General features: G+C 38.2%; 4 protein-coding genes across 4 annotated transcripts; 3 read left to right on the forward strand and 1 right to left on the reverse strand.

Moving 5' to 3' along the window:
- The first annotated feature begins 6,112 nt into the window (after positions 1 to 6,112).
- Positions 6,113 to 11,161, forward strand: LOC133882384 (probable L-type lectin-domain containing receptor kinase S.5). Its single transcript, XM_062321538.1, has 3 exons — positions 6,113 to 7,396; positions 8,859 to 10,010; positions 10,169 to 11,161. The coding sequence occupies exons 1-3, from the start codon at positions 6,577 to 6,579 to the stop codon at positions 10,969 to 10,971; spliced, it is 2,775 nt and encodes a 924-aa protein (XP_062177522.1). The 5' UTR covers positions 6,113 to 6,576; the 3' UTR covers positions 10,972 to 11,161.
- A 5,385-nt stretch (positions 11,162 to 16,546) lies between these two features.
- On the forward strand, positions 16,547 to 19,115 carry LOC133882826 (probable L-type lectin-domain containing receptor kinase S.5). The gene is made up of 2 exons (XM_062322049.1): positions 16,547 to 17,862; positions 18,014 to 19,115. Exons 1-2 carry the CDS (start codon positions 16,638 to 16,640, stop codon positions 18,817 to 18,819), a joined length of 2,031 nt encoding a protein of 676 aa, XP_062178033.1. The 5' UTR covers positions 16,547 to 16,637; the 3' UTR covers positions 18,820 to 19,115.
- A 2,049-nt stretch (positions 19,116 to 21,164) lies between these two features.
- Positions 21,165 to 22,509, reverse strand: LOC133882037 (transcription termination factor MTERF6, chloroplastic/mitochondrial). Its single transcript, XM_062321128.1, has one exon. It carries the CDS (start codon positions 22,320 to 22,322, stop codon positions 21,324 to 21,326), a length of 999 nt encoding a protein of 332 aa, XP_062177112.1. The 5' UTR covers positions 22,323 to 22,509; the 3' UTR covers positions 21,165 to 21,323.
- A 108-nt stretch (positions 22,510 to 22,617) lies between these two features.
- LOC133882038 (pentatricopeptide repeat-containing protein At4g38150) lies at positions 22,618 to 25,173 on the forward strand. Its single transcript, XM_062321129.1, has 2 exons — positions 22,618 to 23,672; positions 24,310 to 25,173. Exon 1 carries the CDS (start codon positions 22,711 to 22,713, stop codon positions 23,653 to 23,655), a length of 945 nt encoding a protein of 314 aa, XP_062177113.1. The 5' UTR covers positions 22,618 to 22,710; the 3' UTR covers positions 23,656 to 23,672; positions 24,310 to 25,173.
- Positions 25,174 to 25,389: the final 216 nt, after the last annotated feature.

Below are 25,389 nucleotides of genomic sequence, written 5' to 3' on the forward strand. Positions count from 1 at the left end.
AATAAAAAAGAATTGGCAAACTAAAAGAAAAACTTCAAAATTTTGAAAAAAATCTATATCGCAATTCTCAATTCTCAATTTGCAATTTTGTTTTTCACTATCAATGACCTTTACCTATTGCTCCACTTTTCCTTCTAGATTTAGGCCTTAATATACTATTTTGTGCTTTTTTTTTTGTTCTTTATTTTTTTTTGTTTTTTGTTTTTTTGTTTTTTTTTAATTTTTTAATTTTTAAGTAAATGCTTTAGAGTTTAGACTTTTGTTTTTAAAGGTGTTGGTACTGTGTTGTTAGAAGAGTTTAAATGTACTTTCCAAAAGTCTTTGGAGTTTGGTCTCTCAAGCAAACCCATTGGCCCACGAGAGCTTCTACACATCCTCCCCTAATCCCCTCCTTATCACCCTTTTATAATAAAAAAATTAATTTTTATTAAAAAGTTGTCTCTGATGTCACATTAGAGACAACTTTTTAATAAAAACCAATTTTTTTATGAAAAGGGGGTGACAAGGGGGGATGAGAGTCTCCTCTTTAGCATTTCCCTTGGCCCACAAACCTTTTTTTTTAACTAATCCCACTAACGCTTCAAATGAAACAAGGCAGCGCAGCTTAAAAAAAAAAGGAAAAAAGAAGAAGAAGAAGAAGCTGAGGCAGTACATGACCTACAAGCAATCCAACGACAACTTTATTCAAACGGTGTGTTTAAAGGGCATCGTGCTTCCCAAGTACTCATCTTCTTCTTCCCCATTTCATCTAACCTAAACCTAGAATCTAGAAAAAATTTCAGACATACATCCCCGCAAGCCGCAGCTGAAGTTTGCCTATGAAATTTGGTGATTGGGTTTCAGTTGTCTCTGATTTTGCACTTGAGGGGGGGCAAACAGGCCATCTAGAAGATTTTCTACCATGGGTAAGAAACATTTTTGGAGGTTGAGGGGGACATGTGCCCCCTCTCGACCCCCTCTGGTTCTGCCCTTGACTATAACTCAACCCTAACCTTTTAATTTTATGTTCAGTTTGTATCAAATTTGCGACAACTGTGTCAAAAATTGTAAACTTAACAGCGATGCCTGGACAAAGATTTGCAATGGGCTCACTTACAGTTGTCATTCCTGCAATATCGACCTTTTGACATGATGACATCAAATAGGCTTCCCAATGGCGCAATATTATTAATATCGATGGTCACTAACACGCTTTCATCCCCTTGATCAAGCAGATCCAGTACTTCACCTGTGAAGCATGTGGCAATGAAGACCATTTCAATGGGATATATATGCGCATTGCGCAGCTACAAGTCAAAGATCGGTCGACCTAGCTATGTGAATCTGTGATCTTTGAGAGTGATAAGAGTGTCGGTCGATTGGTGTAAAAGCACCCGGCAAAGAAAGCCTAGCGGACACCCAAATAGAAACTGCAACCAGATTTGTCATTTGAGGTTCTCTACAGACCAAAAAAGGTACCACCTATAGAAATTCAGTACGTACTAAAGAAGACGGAAAGCCGATGATATGACTCGTGGACTTAAGACGGAAACAGATATACTCTTCGGTCCAGTTAGTTATAAGTGTGGGAACATTTTTGTCTTTTCACTTTTTTTATTATTTTTTATTATTTTTATTTTTTTTTTATTTTTTTACAACAATGCACCTATATTACAACTAATTGGATACTTTCCGGTTGAGTTGAACCGGAGTAACTCAACCGGAGAGGATCTTAATACACTTAAGACCCTTTTATTGGAATAGATATAAGATTTTTTGATACCTTAAGACATAATTCTTGACTATCTTGCCTATATGGTAGGGTTGTCCCTTAACTAGCTTTATGATTATTATTATTTTTTTTTTTAAAAAAAAAAAATAGAAAAATGATTTTTCTATATTCATTCTACACTAAGATACATAGGGTGTGAGACCCACATGTAGGTCCTATGTACATGGATTTCACATCCAATGTGTTTTGATAGAGGATTGGTGTACGATAATGTGATTTAAGAATAACACATTCTAAAAAAATAAAAATAAAAATAAAAATTACCGCGTGAAAAAATATGGTCAAGAATTATATCTTGAAGTGTCCGTATGCGTATTTTTGTTGTATCCATACACTAGCTAGCTATCCAGGTTGGAATATAGGCTTCAACTTGTCCTTTTCTTCTTACTTTTCTTTGCTTCAATTATTGTCTTTCAACATCTCATGATCATTTTCCCAGCAGTCTATAGCGACCAAATACTTGGTCACGCAAGAAACTGCATGAGGCCTTCCGCGTTACTGTTAGAAAATATAAATGAAAGCAGAGAAACGAAATGCTCTTAAGGCGTGTTACAACGTCGCTTTCCTTAAGAAATTATTTGTCCTCACCAGAAAGGTATGCAAAAAGGTTACAGCAAATATTTCTCTAGAATACAATGGAGCCCAGCAACCTCTGTTTGTTTTAATCTTGTTTTGCACTTACGAAAAATTAAAACCGAACACTTTCAGATTTTTCTATTATATCAAGAGACAGACAGAGACTTTTTAATTTTAAATACAGAAGGTATTAGAAAAAGCATTGAAGATAACATAAATTTTATTATTTCTTTTATTAAACACTGTACAACAGTTATTTCTGTATATTTCTGATAACTGGACAGCAGTTACTTCTGTATAATATTGAAATAATTGCTAATCCATCCGTTCATAACTGCTTAAGTAACAGTCATAAACTGCTGTTTTAACAGACACTTAAATCTGACAATCAGATCAAATAACTGTCTATGATTGATTAATAATGACCATTAGATCGTTATCAATTAATCTCAACCATTAGATCAAATGTGATTTGACCTTACAGTTTATTTATTTGATTGTCCAGTAAATCCAACCACTGGATTTACCTAAGAAGCATCCTATGGTTTAGATTAAACCACTAGATTGATTGATCAGGACCATCCAAAATCGAAAGGTCATGATTAGATCGCTCCGAGCTCCGATGCTTCGTGCTAAGTGCCAAGTGCGCAATCAAAGCGCCACTAGCGCCCTACAGCCCACTGCCACACGTGCGCGCGCGTGTGCGTGTGCGTCCGGTGTTATGCGTGTGCGTCTCACGCGTGTCAAAATAAACGTGTCAAACTGTTTGACACGTGTACGACACTGTATACGTGTCAAACTGCACGTGGCAAATCACACTAATTTTTGTAGTGTTTGCTGGTAGTTGCTAGACTGAACATGAATTGAGATGGAAATACCCATAACAAAATAATTGACCGAATACAAAGGTGAAGGCTAAAGGGACCAAGTAAGGTTGTGTTTGTTTTGAACGTCAAATTAGTTTTTTTTTTTTTTTTTTTTGGGTGGGGGGTGATAATTATTCATCAGAAACATTTTGGGGGGGAAAAACCACTGATTCTTAGTTTGGTTAAGACCTTGAAAGTAATATAAAAAAATGTGCCTAGGCACCCATACAGACTGACCACCCCTTGCATCGTGGATGCCCCCTCATTCTCCGTGCAAAAGCCATCACCCAAAGTGTCTATTCATTGTAATTAGGGATGGCAATTAGTATTTGCGTGTCGGGTTCAGATGTGTTAAAGCAGTGATATAAAATTGTATAGGTCAATTTTAACCACACTCGTTTAATTAAACAGGTTAAACCTCTCAACCCTAACTCTTTAATTTTGTCTTGGGTTTATGTAGAATTCGCAATTCATATAAAAAATTGCCAGTCATTATGTTGCCTGTCGAGTTTTAGTCATCTTAAGGCATGAATATAAAATTATATAAGCCAGTCAACTATAAGCAGTGGCGGAGCCAGGATTTTGGTTTGGGGGGTCAAGATTTTAATTTTTAATTTTTATGAAATAAAAAAAAAACTAAAGTTAAACAAAAATTATTTAAAAATATTTAAAAAATATAACTAAAAAAAAATTCGATTATTGTTTAAAACATATAAATGTAACATACAATTTTTTTCCTCAAAAATAAATAAATTGTATTTTACATTTATATGTTTTAAACAATAATTGATTTTTTTTTTTTTTTTTGTCATGTAATATACAATTTATTCTGGTCATGCCTATCCTAACATTTTACTTTATTCAATTATCTTCGACGAGTCTTCATAATTAAAAAAAAATTTCTTAAGCAAATATATGTTTTTATATTTGTTAAATTTACCTTGGCACGAACTCATTTAGAAGTTTGGATCATAATGAAATCATTGTTGTTTTTAAAAAATTCAGGTAAGTACAATTATATATTTCATACAATTAAAATATGTAAGAAAAATTATACATATTCATAACAATTAATTTAATTGAGCAATCTAAATTTAAAAGCTTAATCAAAATTAAAGTTTGATTACATAATTGAAATTTTTTAAGAAATGGGAAATTTTAAAAAAGCAATTGTTTTGAATTGTTAAAGGCTTGAATAAAAAAGAATTGGCAAACTTAAAGAAAAACTTCAAAATTTTGAAAAAATCTAAATCACAATTCTCAATTCTTAATTTGCAATTTTGTTTTTCACTATCAATGACCTTTATTTATTGCTCAACTTTTCCTTCTAGATTTAGGCCTTAATATACTATTTTGTTTTTGTTTTTGTTTTTTTTTTTTTGAGTTTAGACTTTTGTTTCTAACGATGTTGGTAATGTGCTGTTAGAAGAGTTTAAACTTGAGTACTTTTTTGAAAAGTCTGTGGAGATTGGTCTGTCAACCAAACCCATTCCATTGGCCCACAAACCTTTTTTTTTTTTTTTTAAATTTTTTTAAGCCCCCTCTAGACCTCCTGGCTTCGCCCCTCCAATCCATTTAATTAAATAAATTAAATTTTCAACTCTAACATTTTAATTTCATGTTTAATTTGTATCAAATTTACTAACAGTGTCAAAAATTATAAACTTAACAGCGATGCCTGCACAAAGATTTGCAATGGGCTCACTTACAGTTGTCATTCCTGCAATATTGACCTTTATTTGACATGATGACATCAAATAGGCTTCCCAATGGCGCAATATTATTAATAACGATGGTCACTAACACGCTTTCATCCCCTTGATCAAGCAGATCCAGTACTTCACCTGTGAAGCATGTGGCAATGAAGACCATTTCAATGGGATATATGCGCAGCCACAAGTCAAAGATCGGTCGACCAAGCTAGCTATGGGATCTTTGAGAGTGATAGAGTGTCGGTCGATTGGTGCAAAAGCACCCGGCAAAGAAAGCCTAGCGGACAACCCAAATAGAAACTCTGCAACCAGATTTGAGGTTCTCTACAGACAAAAAAGAAGTTACCACCTATAGAAATCCAGTAGGAAAGAAGAGGGAAAGCCGATGGTATGACGCATGGACTTAAGGCGGAAACGGATCCATTTTGGTTCAACAGAATCAAAGAGTATCCAATTAGTTATAAGTGTAGAGGCATTTTTGTCTTTTCACATATTTTTGAACAAAAATGCTCCTACACTACAACTAGCCGGAGATGATTCTAATACTCTTAAGACTCTTTGATTGGAGTAGAGATATAATCTTTTGCCACCCTAAGACACAATTTTTGACCACTTTGCCCATGTGGCAAAGTAATTTCTTAGCTAGTTTTATGATTTTTTTTTTTTGCCACGTGAGTAAAGGTAGTCAAGAGTTTGTATCTTGGGGTGACAATATATCATATTATATCTCGTTGGAATATACGTATATTTGTTGTATCCATACACTAGCCATCCAGGTTGGAATATAGGCTTCAACTTCTCCTTTTCTTCTTATTTTTCTTTGCTTCAATTATTGTCTTTCAACATCTCATGATCATTTTCCCAGCAGTCTTTAGCGACCAAATACTTCGTCACGAGGCCTTCCGCGATACGTCGTTTGACTGCTTCTTTCTACCTTCTACGTTTCGATTTCGGGCGTGCAGGAAGTTGCAGCTATCGACTCTTATTAATGCATGCCAAATTGTCAAACTACAAGACGGACATTTTTTTTTTTTTTTTTTTTTTACAAATGAAAGTCTTAAAATAAGAGATTACACAGGTATTTGATATCCTGACTCCACCATGTCCGGTAAATCTATAGAGACAGATAAGGCCTTCATCTTTATTCATAAAAAATCATAATTCTCACTTTAAAAAACTGAAACTTGAACATTGCTCCAACTCAAATTGCTTGTTCTGGCCATGACTTTTTCCAACGTATCCCCTGCTTTCTCTTCAAATTTCTGCCCAAAACTCTTCTTTGAGCCAAGCTTTGATACCGAATCTGTTGGCTGGTTTGTTTCCAGCAGAATACACGTCAAGGGCAACAGATTATGCAAAGAAAACACAAGATAATAAGGAAAAAAGTTGCTTCAGGATTTCTGCAGATAAGTAAGCATATTAGTGGGAAACAGGCCCTCTTCACCATTCCTTTTGAGGAAAGGTCAAAGAAACGATGGATACAGAGAAATATATTCGTTGACGAACTTGCGTCAAGCAGACAGCTTGCAGAAAATAAGGGCAAGTCTTTGCGTCTTCACAACTCCTGTCCTCTTCTTATCTCAACCGCCATTGATACTCGCACTCCCACCAAAACAATACTGAAAATCATCTTGCAAATTGGTTCATCAAAATGCCTTCCTTTAATCCCTTCTTCTCTCTTCCCATCGTGTTCCTTTCCATGCTTACCTTCCTCAACCTGATCACCACTCATGTAGCTGCCCAAAATTACATCAACCACGTCTGTGAAAAAACTACCTTCACCCAAAATACGACCTACATATCCAATATCAACTCCGTCCTCACTTCCCTCACCAGGCTAACCTCCAACGCCACCGGAAACGTCGAATTCTACAACACCACCGCCGCTGACGAAACCGTCTACGGTCTCTTCCTCTGCCGTGGAGATGTCACTGCTGAAATGTGCGGAAAATGCGTGACCAGCGCATCTCTAAAGCTTGCCAGTGAGTGTTCAAGCAAGAAGGTTGCTGTTATTTGGTACGACGAGTGCGTCGTACGCTACTCCAACGAGTCTATCTTCTCCACCGTGGCCACAAGCCCTATTTTTTACTGGTATAACATCCAGAGCATCACCGAGCAGGACCGGTTTAACCAGCTAGTGAACACGACGATGACCGAACAGGCACGTGAGGCCTCCAACTTTCCGATCGGTGTTAAGAAATTTCATGTTAAGGAAGTGAATTTTTCCGCTTTACAAAATCTGTACAGCCTTGTACAGTGCACACCGGACCTGTCCAGCACCGACTGCAATAGTTGTCTTCAGGCAGCTATAAACAATTTTTCTATATGTTGTAGTGGAAAGCAAGGGGGAAGAGTTCTCTTCCCTAGTTGTAATGTTAGGTACGAAGTGTACCCGTTCTACCTAAATACATCCACAGCGCCGATGCCTCCACCTCCACCTCCACCTCCAGGCTCCGTAGCTGGACCAAAAGGTGAAGTTTTCAATATTCTTCATTATTATTGTTATTATTAAGTTATGGGATGTCAACATGGACGGCATGCTTTAGGAAGCTTTATTAAATTACTACCATAAATACTTTTGTGTGAATCGGCGGAAGTAGGGGATCAAATTTAGGTTTAAAATAATTATAAGAATAGTTTGAAAGAATTATAGGATTCACAGGGCGAGGGCCATGGCTGATATTTCCAATCTACAGATCGACTCGGAGTGCTTGTTAAAGTGTCTCACATTATTATAAATACTTTTGTGTGAATACTTTTGTGTGAATAGGCGGAAGTAGGGGATCAAATTTAGGTTTAAAAAAATTATAAGAATAGTTTGAAAGAATTATAGGATTCACAGGGCGAGGGGCCATGGCTGATATTTCTAATCTACAGATCGACTCGGAGTGTTTGTTAAAGTGTCTCACATTGCTAAGATATCCTTGTCTTGTAGACTTTATAAGTTCAGTGTACACCCCTCCTCTCTCAAGGCGTCTTTCGAGAATAAGTAAGGCCCATAGACTTTTACATGGTATCAGAGCAGGTTCATTTGACAATGATGGACCTTTCCCTCTCGTTGTTAAACACGTGTTTGGCCAAAGATGCCACACGTGAGGGGGCGTGTTAAAATGTCCCACATTGCTAAGAGATCCTTGTTTTATAGACTTTATAAGTCATGGACATCTCTCTTCTCTAAAGGCGTCTTTTGAGAATGAGTAAGGCCCATGAACTTTTACATGGTATCAGAACAGATTCATTTGAAAATGATGAGCCTTTCCCTCCCGTTGTTGAACATGTATTTGACCAAAGATGCCACATGTGAGGGGGCGTGTTAGAGTGTCCCACATTACTAAGAGATCCTTGTCTTGTAGACTTTATAAGCCATGGACACACCTCCTCTCTCAAAGCGTCTTTTGAGGGTGAGTAAGGCTCATGAATTTTTACAGTGCTAATACATGAGTCCCCATATGCAACTTGTTAGAAAAGTAAGTTTGTGAGATAGAAAACAAAATGCTCTTTTAAAGTGTGTAACTAGTCTAGTCGTTTTCATTAAGAAATTATTTGTGTTTATCGGTTCTGATGAATTGACGTGCACATATTGGGTTATAACAAATATTTCTGCAGGAAACAATAACACCAAAAAAGAAAAAGAAAAAGAAACTTTGTTGTTTGCCTGTGTTTTGCACAAACGAAACAAAACCTGATCACTCTCCGATTTTCTATTCTATCAAGAGAGAGACTTAAATTTTAAAACTACAAAGTAAATGTAAGTACATATTAATTTTGAAAATTCTTTAACACAACTTAATTTCAGTTACCCTCTGCTTCTCCTCATTGAAAAGAACTAAAACAAAATGGATATCTCAAATGGAAGTTCGAATATCACTTTTGCTATTATCCTTTTCAACCTTATGCATCTGGTTGACATACAAGCTGCACCATTCTTTTCAGGACAGATTAATTTCACGTTTGATGTATTTAATGAGACGGCGAAGGATTACAGTTACTTAAAGCCTCAAGGGGATTCATCCATTGTTTCGGGAGCTCTTCAGATAACCCCAAACACAATCAACGAACCCAGCAAACTCAATAACAAGGCCGGCCGCGTTATGTATTCAAAGCCCTTCAAGCTGTGGTCGTCCGATGACAACCATGCTTCCTTCAACACAACTTTCCTCATAAACATGCAAAGACAGCCGAACTGGACGGCTGGTGAAGGTCTTGCCTTTCTCATAGCCCCGGATATCTCCATGCCTGCAGCAAGTTTCGGGCAATGGCTTGGCCTCACCAATGTTGCCACCGATGGTAACCATACTAACCGGATCGTGGCTATAGAATTTGATACAGAAAAGCAAGACTACGATCCTGATGACAACCATATTGGCCTTAACATCAACTCCGTCAGATCAAACAAGACTATATCTCTCGATGATCATGGTATCGAATTATCCTCCGAAGCAAGCACCAATCACTCTGTCTGGGTCTACTATAATGGCAGCTCCAAGCTACTGGATGTTTACATGTGGAAACAAGGGGAACAAGCGCCTGAAAAGCCTCTTCTCAGCGAGACCATAAACCTGAAAGACTACGTGAATCAACGATCGTACTTTGGGTTTGCTGCTTCTACAGGTAATGATCTGGAGATTGAGTTGCATTCTGTCTTGCAATGGAGCTTAGAGGTAGATGTTCTAAACGAGGAAAGTGATTTGATTTCGTTGAAGATTGGTCTGGGGGTGGGAGTCCCTGCAGGTGTGATATTGTTGATCCTATGCGGTGTTCTGTATGTGAAGAGGCGAAGAAGAAGAAGTGATGAGGACTCTAACTTTTTTGATAAGAGCTTGAATTGGTTGCCTGAGATGCCCAAGGAATTCAAGTTTAAGGATATAAAGAAGGCTACCAACAACTTCCATGAGAGTATGAGGCTGGGTGAAGGTGGGTTCGGCGTTGTTTACAAAGGAATTCTGAATATCAAGGATGATCATACTGCTACTGAAATAGCTGTAAAGCAATTCTCCAGAGACAAAATCAAAGGCAAAGATGATTTCTTGGCTGAGCTCACCATTATTTACCGCCTTCGCCATAAACATCTTGTTCGCTTAATTGGTAACCTTCTCTTCAATGTTCTTTTTCTCTTTCTATCTTCTTGTTACTTTTTTTTCTTTTGGACATTCTATCAATTGATATTCTCTGCTATGCATTGGCTTCATTAAAATTATACTTTTCATCCTCGATCACATCTCTAATACATAGTCTTTGTTAAGGGTGGTGCTATGACAAGGGGAAGCTACTACTATTGTACGAGTTTATGCCAAATGGTAGTCTTGACAAACACCTGTATAAGGCTTCCAACCACAACACTTTGAATTGGGAACGTCGATACAAAATACTAGCAGATGTAGCATCAGCACTGAATTATTTGCACAATGAGTATGACCAGAAGGTTGTGCACCGTGACCTCAAAGCCAGCAACATCTTGCTTGACTCCGAATACAATGCTCGCCTCAGTGATTTTGGCCTTGCTCGAGCCTTAGATAATGGAAGGAGCTCTTATGCCGAACAAGGAGTAGTCGGAGTCCCCGGCACCATGGGCTATGTTGCTCCGGAGTGCTTCCACACAGGGAAAGCTACACCAGAATCGGATGTGTTTGGTTTTGGTGCAGTGGTACTTGAGGTAGTGTGCGGGAGAAGTCCAGCGACCGGGATCGATCACCAGCAACTTTTCTATTCCTTGGTTGATTGGGTTTGGATGTTACATCGTGAAGGCAAGATTCAAGAAGCTGTAGATGAGAGGCTCGACAATGAGTATGTTGTTGACGAAGCAGAGAGGCTTTTACTTTTGGGACTCGCATGTTCACATCCCGTTGCTAGTGAGAGGCCTCAAGCACTGGCTATATGCCAGATTATAGGTGGAACTATATCGGCCCCTCGTGTACCCCCATTCAAACCTTTCTTCACATGGCCTTTGATGGATTCTTCCATTAGCACTGCTGAGAGTACATTTAATTCTTCTACTGCAACATTGTCTTGCAAAGGTTGTTCTGCAACCAACATGAGCAGCGAGTAACGTTATTGCAGAAGGCTTCAGCACCATGGAGTTATTAGACACTTTCCTTATACATTAAAATGGGAATTGTTTTTGAAACAGATACCCGCGTATGTTCTGAATGATAGCCATTTGTTCTGTTTTGTAAGTTTTTTGAATAATGAAAATGGCACTGATGTCTACTCAATTCTCTACAACTTCTTCTACCTTAGAGCTCTGCCTTATTACATATAAGTTCTTTTTAGAAATTTTGCTTTCAAATTTAACGAGCATAACATATGAAACAGAGGTGAGTGTTGGATTGTTTTGCTTCCGCTGATCTTGGCCGAGCAACGCGGCTGTGCTGGCTAATATAAAGTGCAAAACTTTCTTTTAAACTTTCAGTGTGGGACAAAAACCAAAAAGAAGAAAAAACCCACGGAGCCGATGTGATTTAGAAAGATTGTTGCGAAGCTTTTCGTTGAAAGCTTATTAATTTGTGTTTTCTTTCTTATTTGTGTTTTCTTCGACATTTCTCTCCTTTTTGTGGAGTGATGAATTACACATGTGAGAGAGCTTCAAAACTTGAGGATTGCAGAAAGCGTTGTTTTGAGTTCGTATTTTGGCACAAATTTGGCGCAATCTAATTGATATTTTTTCTTTTTTTCAAGATTAGGCATTTGGGAATGGGCTACATGGGGTTTGGAGTATTTGGACAAAATTCTGTGTGGTTTAGATTCGAAATTTGTCGAATTGACTATCTTCGTCTCGGTAACTTTGTTGCACAACTCCTTCACTTCATTGGTTGTCTTATTCTTTTGGTCGGTTATTGCAAGTTTCATTATGAAATTCTTTTACCAATATTGGGTTTTGTTTTCTTTTGAGCTGAACAGGGGATTTTTCTCTTCTAGATTTCTCAGTCAATTATATCAAATAATTTAGGAGAAAAATTTAGAGAGAGAAACAGAGTGGAAATAAATGTCGAAGAAAACACAGAGAAGAAAGAAAGAGAGAGGGAAGAGTAAATTGAGAGGTAGAGAAGAAGAGTGAGCTGATGGTACGCTGAGAATCAAGGGAGGAAGAGAAAGAAGATTATGAGAATCAGAGAAAATGAGAGAAGGGAGAGAGTAGCGAGAATTCTTTTACAATAGAAAAGGGAGTAGACTTGAGCCAAGGGGAACAAAAAAAAATGAAAGTGGTGAGAAGGAAGAGAGTAGCGAGAGATTAAATCTCAACCCTTCATTTTTTAACAGCATGTGTGTTGTAGTTTTAACTATAGCACACAAGCCTGATCCTTACTTTTGCTTTTAAATTTAAAGCCTAGATAAAGAGAGAGAATTTATTGCTTGATTAATTTTGTTATTTCTATAGATTCTCACCCATTTTTATATATATATATTTATTATTATTTTTTTTAAAAAATGCAATAAGTTTGCTGAATATTTCTCTGTCAATCACCTCTCGACTTGACCAAACAAGAGAGATAGAGAGAGAGAGAATTTATTGCTCGATTAATTTTGCTATTTCTAGAGATTCTCACCCATTTTTATATATATATTTATTATTATTTTTTTTAAAAAATGCAATAAGTTTGCTGAATATTTCTCTGTCAATCACCTCTCGACTTGACCAAACCAGAGAGATAGAGAGAGAGAATTTATTGCTCGATTAATTTTGCTATTTCTAGAGATTCTCACCAATTTTTTTTATTATATATATATATTATTTTAAAAAAAAAATGCAATAAGTTTGCTGAATATTTCTCTGTCAATCACCTCTCGACTTGACCAAACGTCTTGTGTTGTGTCTTATCCATATTTACTTTTGGGGTTTAGGAAATGTTGCAATACTTATACAGGGGAGTAAACTCATACCATTTAGAAACAGGATTCTCCAGAAATAGACAGTAAAAACTTCAGTGCTTGCAGATCCAGTAAGGCTAAAAGGTAGCTTGAAAATAGAGTTATAATAGAGCTTTTTGTATTAATGAATGCTGCGAAGTCTCTCACCTATAAATTATTATTATTTTTTTTTTCAAAATATGTCACTTCTCTTCGATAGAAAGAATTACCTTTTAAACAAAGTCAACACCTCTTTCTTCAATAAGAACCCATGTGATAACCTCTCTTCTTTTTGTGTTGTGTTTTTTTTTTTCAAAGACACTTTAGTTGACCAAATCAATTTTTATTTTAATTTTTTTAAACTTCTAGTATTATTTTCTAGATCACTTAAAAATATTATCTTTTACTAGTTTTAACTACTAGCCGCTAACCTTAAACTAAATAACTAAAAATTTCCTTAATTAAAATAATTAATCCAAATATTAACAGAATAAATACTATTTAAATTTAATCATTACATTTTCCACTAAAACACAAATATCAAAATGAAAATTCAGCCGAAAGAGAACTGTTTATATGAATTGAAAGACTAAATACTTCAGTATCACTTTCTATCACAAATACAACCAGGGCTTTCATGTATAAACAGTTACAAAATACACAAATAAAATACATAAATTCGCCTCTATAAGCCTTCACTTGGCCTTTCAAACCTTGCTAATAGCTCTAATCCACAGTCTTGGGGATAACCTGCTAAGCAATAACCCAAAATGGGTTTTCGGGGATTGTTTGTTCGCTCTTTAAGACTGTTTGATCATTTTGCCCCATAATGTGTTTTTCCCTAATTCATTCAACAAAAACCTGATCTATCACTTACCTAAGATCCTAAATGGTTACAACACTCCTATAGGGTACCACAAAACATACATAAACGTTTAAAAACAACCAAAGTTAAAAACACAACTTAAAAACTCAAAAGCTCCTAACATTTCTCCCATAGTCACATTTCCCTTGTTAAACAACGAAGAAAATGCTCTAAGGTGTTAAAAGACATGTGGTTAAAAACTGCTTTAAGGTTAAAAAGAAAGCTAATCCTTAAAGTTCACACATTTCTTGCAAGGGTGGAGCTCATCTACCTAAAAGGCCTAGCTTTTGCCCAATATTAAGAAAATGCAACAAGTATGAAAGCTTTCACGAAAGTCAAAGCTTGAACATGGAAAATAACACATAAACTAATGCTGATTAAGCTTTATATCTTAGATGTAGGAGCTTTTCAAGCCCCAAGAGCACAATTTTCAAGAAAAGCCTCTTTTTCTCTCTCTCTGGGGATTAATATTAGAAAAATGGGCGAAATGGGGATCTACGTTACAACTTAGCCCATTAAATAGACCACTTCCCCGATGCTTATGTTGAAATGACCAAATTTCATTGCATGCAGACTGTCACTGTTCGATCATGTAAAGGAATGTTTGAACGTTTTGTGCAACATTGCAACGTTCGATCATTTAAAGCAACTTTCAAACGTTCTGTGTAGCATTGCAACATTAGATCATTCCACGAAAACGTTCAAACATTTTGTAACAAACCTAATTTTATTTTGTCTAGAAATTGACCATTTTAACACCTCCACACTCGTTTGGGTGTTTTTACAAAAATATCAAGTTATCACCTATTCTATGTATAGAAATTAAGGTATAAAAATACAATAAAAAGATACGTAAATACATGCACATGTGTGTGTCTATATATATATACACACGTGGATGTTAACTTTCTAAGAAGTGGGAATCCAAATTTCTAAAAATGTGGGTTCTACCACATTCATAGACCCATCTCCAGCATGTGGCTTTTTCTGACTAATCTGATCACTATGAAACTCAGCCTTGAGACACTCAAACTTGTCACTGCCATCCCCCTAATCCTATTGGATCGACTTTCATCTCTTGATTCCTCCGCCACTACTTCTTGTTTTTCTATGTAACACCCCAGTTTTATATTGAGAAGAGATGAATAACTCATATAGAGTGAGTAATTTATAAAGATACTCATGTATACTAAGCCTTACATTACCTAGTTATTAGGTGAAACTAAACTTTATAAGGGATTATAGGGAAGTTTCAAATTGACTAGTCATTTTGGAGTGATCGATAGCGCAGATTTAGCTAGCGTTTTTTCTTGGGTCGTTACAAATGGTACTAAAGCCATATAGTAACGTCAAGCCATATGGTACTGGATTATTGCATGACGTGACCATGACGAGAATGTCAGGAGTTTAAAATGGAGATTTTGTAACACCCTGATCTCATATTGAGAAGAGATAAATAGCTCACATAAAGTGAGTAGTTTATATAGATACTTATAGGTACTAAATCTTACGTTGTCTAGTTATTAGGTGAAACTGAGCTTTACAAAGAATTTTAGGAAACCTTCAAATTGACTAGTCATTTTGGAGGGTGATAACGCAAATCTGGCTAGCGATTTTCTCTGGGTCATTATACTCCGCCAATGTCTCTTCATATGATTTTAATTAAAGGGCTGCTGCCATCAATCTCCGTGCCTCACCATCTTCAATGACCAATATGCGGTCATTGAGTTCATCTAATGCGTGGAATTCTGCAATCGCATCGCCATTGCTACCATCTTCTGTCTTATTGAACGCTCACACTGCTAAAGATGCATGCTCCACCGCTAGGCCTTATGTGGTATTACTGTATTACACTAAAGTTGTCAACGTCAACACGGAAGTGGATTCAAATTTCTTAGAAGTGGGAATCCAAGTGCATGTACAGCAGTGTGGAAGCCCAGAGGGAGAACCGACCATCTGACTCGTGGACTGAAAAGAGGCGGCTTAGGCAGAGGCGTGTGCAACATACACTTCATCTCTTATTTCTATTAAATATTTCATGTGTTAGGCCTCATATATTAAGAGCGAGTTGGAGCCTACACATTAGGGAGAATGTTAAAATATAAATTAAATGATTAAGTTCATCAATTCTTACAAAATAATTGACGATTTGACACCTAAGACCCTCTTCTAAGAGAAACAAATGTGTGGGCTGCTAAAGATGCATGGTCCACCACTAAGCCTAATGTGGTATTACGCTAAAGTGCCAATGTCGTTCCGGACAGGGATTCAAATTTCTTACAAGTGGAAATCCAAGTGTATAGCACTGCGGAAGACGAGGGAAAGCCAATGATCTGACGCGTGGACCGAAAAGAAGTAGCGTACACGTCGGGTTGGCGCTTGGTGGCAGTGTTGACAGGAGTAGCGGAAACAGGTGGTGACGGAGAAGTGGGGCGTGGGTGCATGGATGCAGAGGAGTGAAACATGGCAGCTTTGGCTTCCAATGTTGCGGACAAAAAATAAACGAAGAAAATGAAAAGTAAAAATGGGAAAGAGAGGGAGAGAGGCCTCCCCAGTCATACAGTAGCCATCCGCTTGATCCATAAAATAATGTTGTTGTCAAATAAAATATGAGATAATCCGTTGATTTTTGCTTCAACTTTTCCATTAACGTTTTCGTTGCTAGACTTGTTTTTCAACGTCTCATGATCATTTTCCTTGTGTATAGCGACCTATAATTGGCCGAGCAAGTAACTGCGCGCATCAGGCGTTCCGCGTTGAGTCCATTTCCTGGTCCTACTTCTCCAAATGACCGCCGCCATGGTGGAATTACCAACTCTTATTGCCAAATTGTCAAACCACCCGCCCTCTTCACTATTCCTTGGGGAATATTGATCAAAGAAATGATGGATTGAAATAATCTACGGTGTCGGAGTATTGATATATATGAGAGAAGGTAGAAAAGTGCTCATTGATCCCCCATCTGCAGCTTTGAGCTACACTCTGCTTGTTAGTAAAACAAAATGAGTATGACCGTTGCTATTATTATCCTTTTCAGCCATTTGCATATGGTTAACATAGAAGCTGCACCATCCTTTACAGGACCGAATAATTTCACGTTTGATGTATTTGATCAGACCAAGGATAACAATTACTTACAGTTTCAAGGGGAGTCATCCATTGTATACGGAGCGCTTCAGATAACCCCAGACACAGTCAGCCAACTCGACAAACTCACTAACAAGGCCGGCCGCATTATGTATTCAAAGCCCTTCAAGCTGTGGTCGTCCGATGACAACCATGCCTCCTTCAACTCAAGTTTCGACATAAACATTTACAGAGAGCTGAACTGGACTGCTGGCCATGGTCTTGCCTTTCTCATAGCCCCGGATACCTCGATACCGGCAGCAAGTTTCGGGCAATGGCTTGGCCTCACCAATGTTGACACTGATGGTAACCATACTAACCAGATCGTGGCTATAGAATTTGATACAAAAAAGCAAGACTACGATCCTGATGACAACCATATTGGCCTCAACATAAACTCCGTTAGATCAAACAAGACTATCTCTCTCGATGTTCATGGTATCAAATTATCCCCCGAAGAAAGCACCAATCACTCTGTCTGGGTCCAGTATAATGGCAAGTCCAAGCTAATGAAGGTTTACATGGCAAAACAAGGGGAACAAAAGCCTGAAAAGCCTCTTCTCAGCGAGACCATAAACCTGAAAAACTATGTTAATCAACAATCTTACTTTGGGTTTGCTGCTTCTACAGGTGATTATCCAGAGATCGAGTTGCATTGTGTCTTGAAATGGAGCTTAGAGGTAGATGTTCTAAAGAAGGAAAGTGATTTGATTTCATTGAAGATAGGTCTTGGGGTAGGAGTCCCTGCAGGTGTGATATTGTTGGTTCTATGCGGTGTTGTATACGTGAAGAAGCGAAGAAGAACTGATGAGGAGCCTATCTTTTTTGATAAGAGCTTGAGTTGGTTGCCTGAGATGCCCAAGGAATTCAAGTATAAGGATATAAAGAAGGCTACCAACAACTTCCATGAGAGTATGAGGTTGGGTAAAGGTGGGTTTGGAATTGTTTACAAAGGAATTCTGAACATCAAGGATCATAATACTGCTACTGAAATAGCTGTAAAGCAATTCTCCAGAGACAAAATCAAAGGGAAAGATGATTTCTTAGCTGAGCTCACCATTATTTACCGCCTTCGCCATAAACATCTTGTTCGCTTAATTGGTAACCTTCTCTTTAATGTTACTTTTTTCTTCTTTTTTTTCAAAGATATATGCAGCTGATCAATTGATATTCTTGCTATGCATTGGCTTCATTAAAATTCTAGTTTTCAATATCCTTGATCGCCTCTGTAATATATAGTGTCTTTGTGAAGGGTGGTGCTATGATAAGGGGAAGCTACTATTGCTGTACGACTTTATGCCAAATGGTAGTCTTGATAAACACCTGTATGAGGCTTCCAACCACAACACTTTGAATTGGGAACGTCGATACAAGATACTAGCAGATGTAGCATCAGCACTGCATTATTTGCACAATGAGTATGACCAGAAGGTTGTGCACCGTGACCTCAAGGCCAGCAACATCTTGCTTGACTCCAACTACAATGCTCGCCTGAGCGACTTCGGCCTTGCTCGAGCCTTGGATAATGGAAGGAACTCTTATGCTGAACTAGGATTACCTGGAGTTGCCGGCACCATGGGCTATGTTGCTCCGGAGTGCTTCCACACAGGGAAAGCTACACCGGAATCCGATGTATTTGGTTTTGGTGCAGTGGTACTTGAGGTAGTGTGTGGGAGAAGTCCAGCGACCGGGATCGATCACCATGAATGTTTCTATTCCTTGGTTGATTGGGTTTGGATGTTGCATCGTGAAGGCAACATGCAAGAAGCTGTAGATGAGAGGCTCGGCAATGAGTATGTGGTTGATGAAGTAGAGAGGCTTTTACTTTTGGGGCTTGCATGTTCACATCCCATTGCCAGTGAGAGGCCTCAAGCACAGGCTATATGCCAGATTATAGGTGGAACTATGTCGGCCCCTCACGTGCCTCCATTCAAACCTTTCTTCAGATGGCCTTTGATGGATGCTTCCTTCAGCACCCCTGAGAGTACAGTTTCTACTACAACATTGTCTTCCAAAGGTTGTTCTGTAACTTCCGTTAACGTTATTGCAGAAGGCTGAAGCTCATCCTATAGTTCACTTCTTTAATTAAGCTCCTGGCGTTAGTAGGCACTTTTCTTTTGCATTATAATGGTAAGTTTTTGAAAGATACCCATTTGTTCTCAGAAAGTATTGAATATGGCACTAATGTCTCTTCAATTCTGTACAAGTTCAACCTTAGCCTTATTACCTGTATGTTCTTGTGAGATTCATGCTTGCAATATAGGCTAATGGGTATTCATAACCAATGTAATCTCTTTTTTAACTCAAGATGTCCTCTGCAAGAAATCCTTTCTTTTTGTTTCTCTGTTTATTTATTTTTTGGTTTATGCAGTTTTGATTGTTGTTGACTTTTAATATGAAGTTGGAAGGAACAAAATTTATTTGGCAAATAAACAGTATGCCATATCCATATGCACTAGCATCTGCAATTTGGTCTATCAAATGGAACTCATAAAATGAGAGATTACGCATGATGCGATCATGAAAAAATTTGTCCACAATCCTGATTCTCTCCTTGATGGATAGCATGTGATATCATGGTTTAATGACTTGTACGTGACTAGGAACTAGTTCATTGGATAATTCGTAGTAAAGCATTAACTTCTAATATTTTCCTAGTGTTGGCTGGATATTCAGCAAGTATAATAATACACACGGACAGCCAAGAAAACTCGAGTAAATCAGGTCTAACAAACAAAGAAAGTTGCTATAACTTTCTGCAGAAAACAAAAAAGAGAGGAAAACAGGGGAGATGAGAGCTGCAATATGCTTTTCTTCTTCTCTTTTATTCCAGCAATGCATACAACTTTATATACTCTTAAACTGCAGGTGTATATCAAATGGCACCATGTCTGCTGTTCATAGCATACATTATTTTATTCTTAAAACTTAGTTGGTCTCCAGCGTTATTGAAAGGAGAAAGAGTTGGTCTCTAGCTTTAACAATCTAAATTATACTTGGACTTATTCTTTCTGAATTTTGCTTTTTTGCTAGCTATGATGATTGTGCTAGGTGCGCGAGCAAAAGCTGTGTATCTGTGATGACTAATGGAATGTACTTTCTATTAACATATTTATGAGCATAAAAACATAAGATTTTTGTTTTTCACTTGTTTTTCTTCGTATTAATAAGAAGCAAGTGGTTGTGTAAGGAAGAATGCACAAGAAACGGCTGCAACGATTTGGAAGGAGAATGGAAAACAGGTAGTTTGAGAAAAGTCAGTGATCTGAAGGAAGTACCCGTAAAAGGCCATATGAAGACAGGTTTAAATGAAGGTACCTGAGGGTCCAGGATAGTTCTAGATATATCTGTATAGCATTTGATGTTCTTAAATTTGTCTACCATTCCTGATTCTCTCCTTGATGCATAGCATATGATATCAGGGTCTAATGTCTTGCATGTGATTAGGAACTAATTCATTGGCTAATTCATAGTAAAGCATTAACTTGCAATATCTTCCTAGAGAGTTCCATGAATTGAATCTGAGAACCAAATTTCTCTAACAGCAGGGAAACAATCCAAGCTTCAACTTTACTGGGGAGTTTGATCTCCACAACTAATCTGATCGTCCATTTCCTTAAACCTTATAAGAATGTTGAGGCAGCAGATACTTTTTGCACATAATATCAAGACATTTTTGCAGCAGATATCTACGCTGTTGATTTCCTAAATCAAATGTTCATCTTTTTCTGTCTGGGAGCATACACTGTACTATTAGTTGGTTGGTTCTCTTCAAAAACAACCATCACTTATAAAGTTGCAATATTTCATTGATATTTATGCTTAAAGCTGGAACCACTATGGACCACCGGTTATAAGCTAATAACAAACGGTCGTGGCTTTGAGAACCATGAGAGGACCTTAGTGGAATTAAAGGCTTTATTCTTTAACACTCTCTTTCTTTGGGCCACTGCCTCATACAGTCATACTCTAGTTTTTTGAATTTTCATGTATTCTTAGATCTTTTCTCCCTTCTAGGTAGGCTTCTCTCTTGTATATTCCATGAGTTCTTGGGTTGTGCCTTTGCGCTTTTTTTAATAAATTTTGCAATTACTTCAAAAAAAAAAAAAAAAAAAAGCTAATAACAACACTATGGCATAGTGTAGCTAGAGAATCTTGCATACTCCTACGAACTCAAAAAGGAATATTGTAACCATGGTATCATGTGCGTTCGCCCACAGATCCAGTGCACCTATATCTTAACACGTTTCTTGAACGAGCAAAAGATTGCTTTCTCTAAAAGCAGAAAAAGAACATAAAATCTAGACAATGGGCACTGTGTCATTGAAGTTACCGGCAGATAAACCTCATAATTGTTAGAACTTTCGATTAAGCTATATTTGAAAGTCACTAATTGCTTAATCAGATACTGAAGTCAACAGTTTTCATTGATGTGCCTAGAAGAACCATATACTAGTTGATTGCATTCCACTTCCAAGAAGACATTTAAATTACAAAGGCAAACTAAGCTAGATTTTAAGAAAATTGAACAAAAAAGAAAAGAAGGATGTGACCAGCGTACCTTAGGCATACCCTACAAAGAAACCAAACTTCATTAAGAACTTCTTTTGATTACAGTCCAGCATTTCACTCAAGCTACAAGCTATATTCTTCTTTTTCAAAAGTTTGTGCCGCAACTCCAATCTTTTCTTCAAGCCATGCCGAAAGAAGTCAGGATAATCAGTGACTTCATCAATACGTCTCCCCATTACCTCCACCAGAAACCTGATCCGAGGCTCTAAGGAATTTTGGATGCTCTTTATCAGAACAGGGGGAAAACCAGTTATCAAAGCTGCTATCTGTCCATCTCCAAATCCACATCTCTTTAAATAATCGAAATTGGGTCTCAGCACCTTATTCACATCTCTACAGAGAACTTCAGGGAAGTTCATTGCCACTGTTTGAAGATCATGCTCTGTAAGACCTACTGATTTCAAAAAATCTGAAGTAGGTCGTAGCCTTTTGTCGACGCTATAACCCATAATAAATGGGTTTTTTGCCAGAACTTTGCCAATCATCCCATCTCTGGCCAGGCCAATAGTACCAAGAAAGTCCACTATCTCTGTCAGCTTCAATTCAATGCTGTAGCTGATGAGCCTCGGGTTGAGCAATATCATTTTGCCAAGTTGCTTTTCAGGCACACCCAGTGCCTGAAAAAATGCCAGAAGTGGACAGAGCTTCTCTTCCACACTATGCGAGAGTATGGGAGGAAACTTAGCTATGGCGGAAGCAACTTCCTGGGGTTTTGTAGCAAGCGTGGAGAGGCACTCAACCGTGGGAACAAGCTTCTCATGGAGACCCATTGCAAGGATCTTGGGACACTTTGAAACAATTGAAGGGAGCTTTCTCTCCTGAATGCCAATGCTTTTGAGGTAATCCCAATTCTCGGATGCTCTCTCCCTTTCTACACCCTCAAGGCGCTTGCACTTTTTGAACATTTCATGGATACTTTTATCATCAAACCCTCTATCCCTGAAGAACCACATGATGCTACTACCACGTTGATTGCTGCAGATTTCCATATCCCCTACCAAGATGTGAGTCGAGAGAGCCGCTTACCTTTCGATTGACAACGCTAAGCAGCAGCCAACGCAAAATCAATAGCGAAAATGCAAAGAAGCTTCCCACCTGAGCTTAATCATAACTCCGTCGCCGGCGGAGGCAGAGAAAAAGGCAGAAGAGGCAGCTGGGAAGAGTGAAGAAAAAACAGAGCCTTATCTGGTCCTTTTTTATTTGCTCCTCCTGTTTCTGTTTTACCGTTATTGCCCTCGCTTCTCAACTGGTAAATGACCGATATATCCTCCCGTTTTGGCTTGGGGGGTTTAGTGTGTTGGGGGAAGAGAAGAAAAGGGGCAAGCAAAAGCCCTAACCCTAAAGTCTCATCCAATCCATTCCTTCATTCACTCGCGCATGGCATCACTGCAAGTGCAGAGCCGGATTTCCAAGCTTGTTTCTAGGCCCCTTCCATATTGGTGGAGAATATGCCGTTTGAGCTCCAGCTCCCTGGAAGATGCCGGCGGCGTCAGAGGACGATTCAACGATGATGGTGGTAACAGAAATAGCCGCCGCAATAGCGACCAAGAGCGTCCTCCTGAGCCCATTCCCAACCGGCCTTTGAGAGGCCCAGCAAATCCCAGATTCGACAATAACAGAAAACTCTCTGCCGCTAACAACAAAGCCGACTTTGAGTTTCTGGATAAATTGAAGCTTGGAGTTGGTGCGAAACAAGAGCAAGAGGAAGAAAAAGAAAGAGAAGTAAAAGTGGAGACATCACCGCCTCCGCCGCCGCAAGATGCCGAGGAGATCTTCAGGAAGCTGAAGGAAACGGGTCTAATCCCCAATGCCGTGGCCATGCTCGATGGGCTTTGCAAAGACGGGCTTGTTCAAGAGGCCATGAAGCTCTTCGGTTTGATGCGCGAAAAGGGTACGATTCCTGAAGTGGTTATCTACACCGCCGTCGTGGAAGGCTTCTGCAAGGCCCAGAAGTTCGACGATGCCAAAAGGATTTTCAGGAAAATGCAAAGCAATGGGATTTCTCCCAATGCCGTCTCTTACTCCGTGTTGATACAAGGTTTTTATCAGTGCGACCATTTGGACGACGCCGTTGCCTTTTGCGTCGAGATGTTGGAGGCTGGTCACTCTCCGAATGTCCAAACTTTTCTGGGCTTGGTTGCCAGATTGTGTTTGAATAAGGGTGTTGAAGAAGCTCGTACTGTAATTGCAGCGTTAACCCAGAAGGGATTTTTCGTCAACGAGAAAGCTATTAAAGAGTATATGGAGAAAAAACCAGCGCACCCACATGTTTGGGAAGCAATCTTCGGGAACGAAACCCGAGAGAAACCATTTAGTTTTTGAGTTTTCTTGTGGATTCTGTAAGTTTTTCTTTCTCTCCTCCCCTGTCCTGAATATGTTTCCTTACCTTTTTTAAGACACAGAGAGTGTCATCAATGGAAGTTCTGTGTTACTTAGGGGTATAATTTCTTTTGCTTTATGTGTTTGATGGATTTTTCTTGGTAATGGATTGTGCTTTTCATTTCCTTATGGTTTACTTTCACAAGGAAGCGTTTTATTTTTTATTTTTATTTTTTTATTGCAATACGAACACTTGATTTGGTTTTATTCCATAAACCACATTAATAGCAGTAGGCAACAACTAAAACAAGTCTCCGAATTTCTGCATGCTTAACCTTCCTCTGCAAAATCTGAACAATGTAAAAGCAGAAGCCTACCCAATTAATTCTTTATGCATAACATGCTCCTCGATATTCCCAATTCTTATGAATGATTGACTGAACTCTGAAGATACCTAAAAAGATGACTCTGATAGTTATTGACCATTAATTTTCACTATCCCCTCATCTCTATTTTATTAAACTTTTAAGCTTTCTATGGTCATCCTTGAATGATACTTTCTAAGTTGCAGCTATTCAACATATAGAACAAACATAGAGCTAAATTTGTTTATGTGACGACAAAGCTAGTATTCATTGCAAGTGGATATTTTCATAGGTGCGTGGCAAGGGCAGGGAGCAGCAGTGGAGGTATTTGTCGTTGAATGGCATTGTTGGTGGTAGTCGATCGTAGTGGTATATGAGAATGGCATCAGTGGAGAGAGCTGGCGTTGGTCCCAGTAGTAGTGATACTCTTTGGAGGAAGGAGGAGGAGAAGGAATATAATGGTGGTGGTACTGAAGCATGATACAATTTTTCTAATATCTCTGTACAGGTGATTTAATTTCTCTTCTAGCCTTCCTTATAGCCTCTGGGTTCTCCTCACTTCTCACATGCGCACAGGAAATTACAGGCAATTAGCTAGACAATACAATGGAACTGATAATCGTTGGTCTGTGAAGCATTTAACAGCAGGTGAATGGCAGTAAATATATTCCATGCCAATCTGTCTATGGAGGGCATTTTCCTTTTTATAATGTGGAATTGGTGAATGTTTGAAGTTTTGAATTAATTGGATTACCGTTACAGTGGCTGAGAAATCCAGTAGAGTGGATATAGATGTACACTGGCTAAGGCATTACCTCTTCATGGAATGAATGCGTAGGTTCCCATGCCACGGGGATGATCTTGTCTCCAATTTATGCACCCTTTACTTTATCCTGAATGCAAGAAATCATGGTATTTTGGGGATCTGCATTAAGTCCAGAATAACTTGTTCTATGTGGTGGCTCTTTAAGGTTCATAATTTTTTGCAACAAATTTTCCTTTTGAAGTTTTATGAGATAAGGTCCTTTTTGGATCTAGTTAGGGCTAAGGTTTAAGCCGCCCTAAACTGAACCCAACTGGTTTTTTATATTGACACATTGAACTTTTGAGTTGTTGATGCGTGTCAAATGTACAAGCTGTGGGAAATTACTGCTCATATTTTCAGTTGCAGGCCCTGTTATGAAGTTACTGGATAATTCTTGAGGTAGTAAGGAACTTAGTTTTCTTATATCATGATTCTACAGAAATGATCCTGTAATACGCTTTGGTCGAATTGTAACATAAGACAATAAATAAAAAAGTTGACCTGATGAGTGGTGAGGTCAGTGAGGAGGTATTGCCTCAATGGAGTTGTTTCCTGGTTCGTTTTTGA

The sequence above is a fragment of the Alnus glutinosa genome, chromosome 11 (genome assembly GCF_958979055.1).
Source record: "Alnus glutinosa chromosome 11, dhAlnGlut1.1, whole genome shotgun sequence".
NCBI classification, from domain to species: domain Eukaryota; kingdom Viridiplantae; phylum Streptophyta; class Magnoliopsida; order Fagales; family Betulaceae; genus Alnus; species Alnus glutinosa.

Coding starts and splice junctions, on each gene's coding strand:
- LOC133882384 (XM_062321538.1), top strand. CDS start 6,577: ATGCCTTCCTTTAATCCCTTCTTCTCTCTTCCCATCGTGTTCCTTTCC. Junction 7,397..8,858: donor CTCCGTAGCTGGACCAAAAG/GTGAAGTTTTCA, acceptor CATTCTTTTCAG/GACAGATTAATTTCACGTTT. Junction 10,011..10,168: donor ACATCTTGTTCGCTTAATTG/GTAACCTTCTCT, acceptor GTCTTTGTTAAG/GGTGGTGCTATGACAAGGGG.
- LOC133882826 (XM_062322049.1), top strand. CDS start 16,638: ATGAGTATGACCGTTGCTATTATTATCCTTTTCAGCCATTTGCATATG. Junction 17,863..18,013: donor ACATCTTGTTCGCTTAATTG/GTAACCTTCTCT, acceptor GTCTTTGTGAAG/GGTGGTGCTATGATAAGGGG.
- LOC133882037 (XM_062321128.1), bottom strand. CDS start 22,322: ATGGAAATCTGCAGCAATCAACGTGGTAGTAGCATCATGTGGTTCTTC.
- LOC133882038 (XM_062321129.1), top strand. CDS start 22,711: ATGGCATCACTGCAAGTGCAGAGCCGGATTTCCAAGCTTGTTTCTAGG.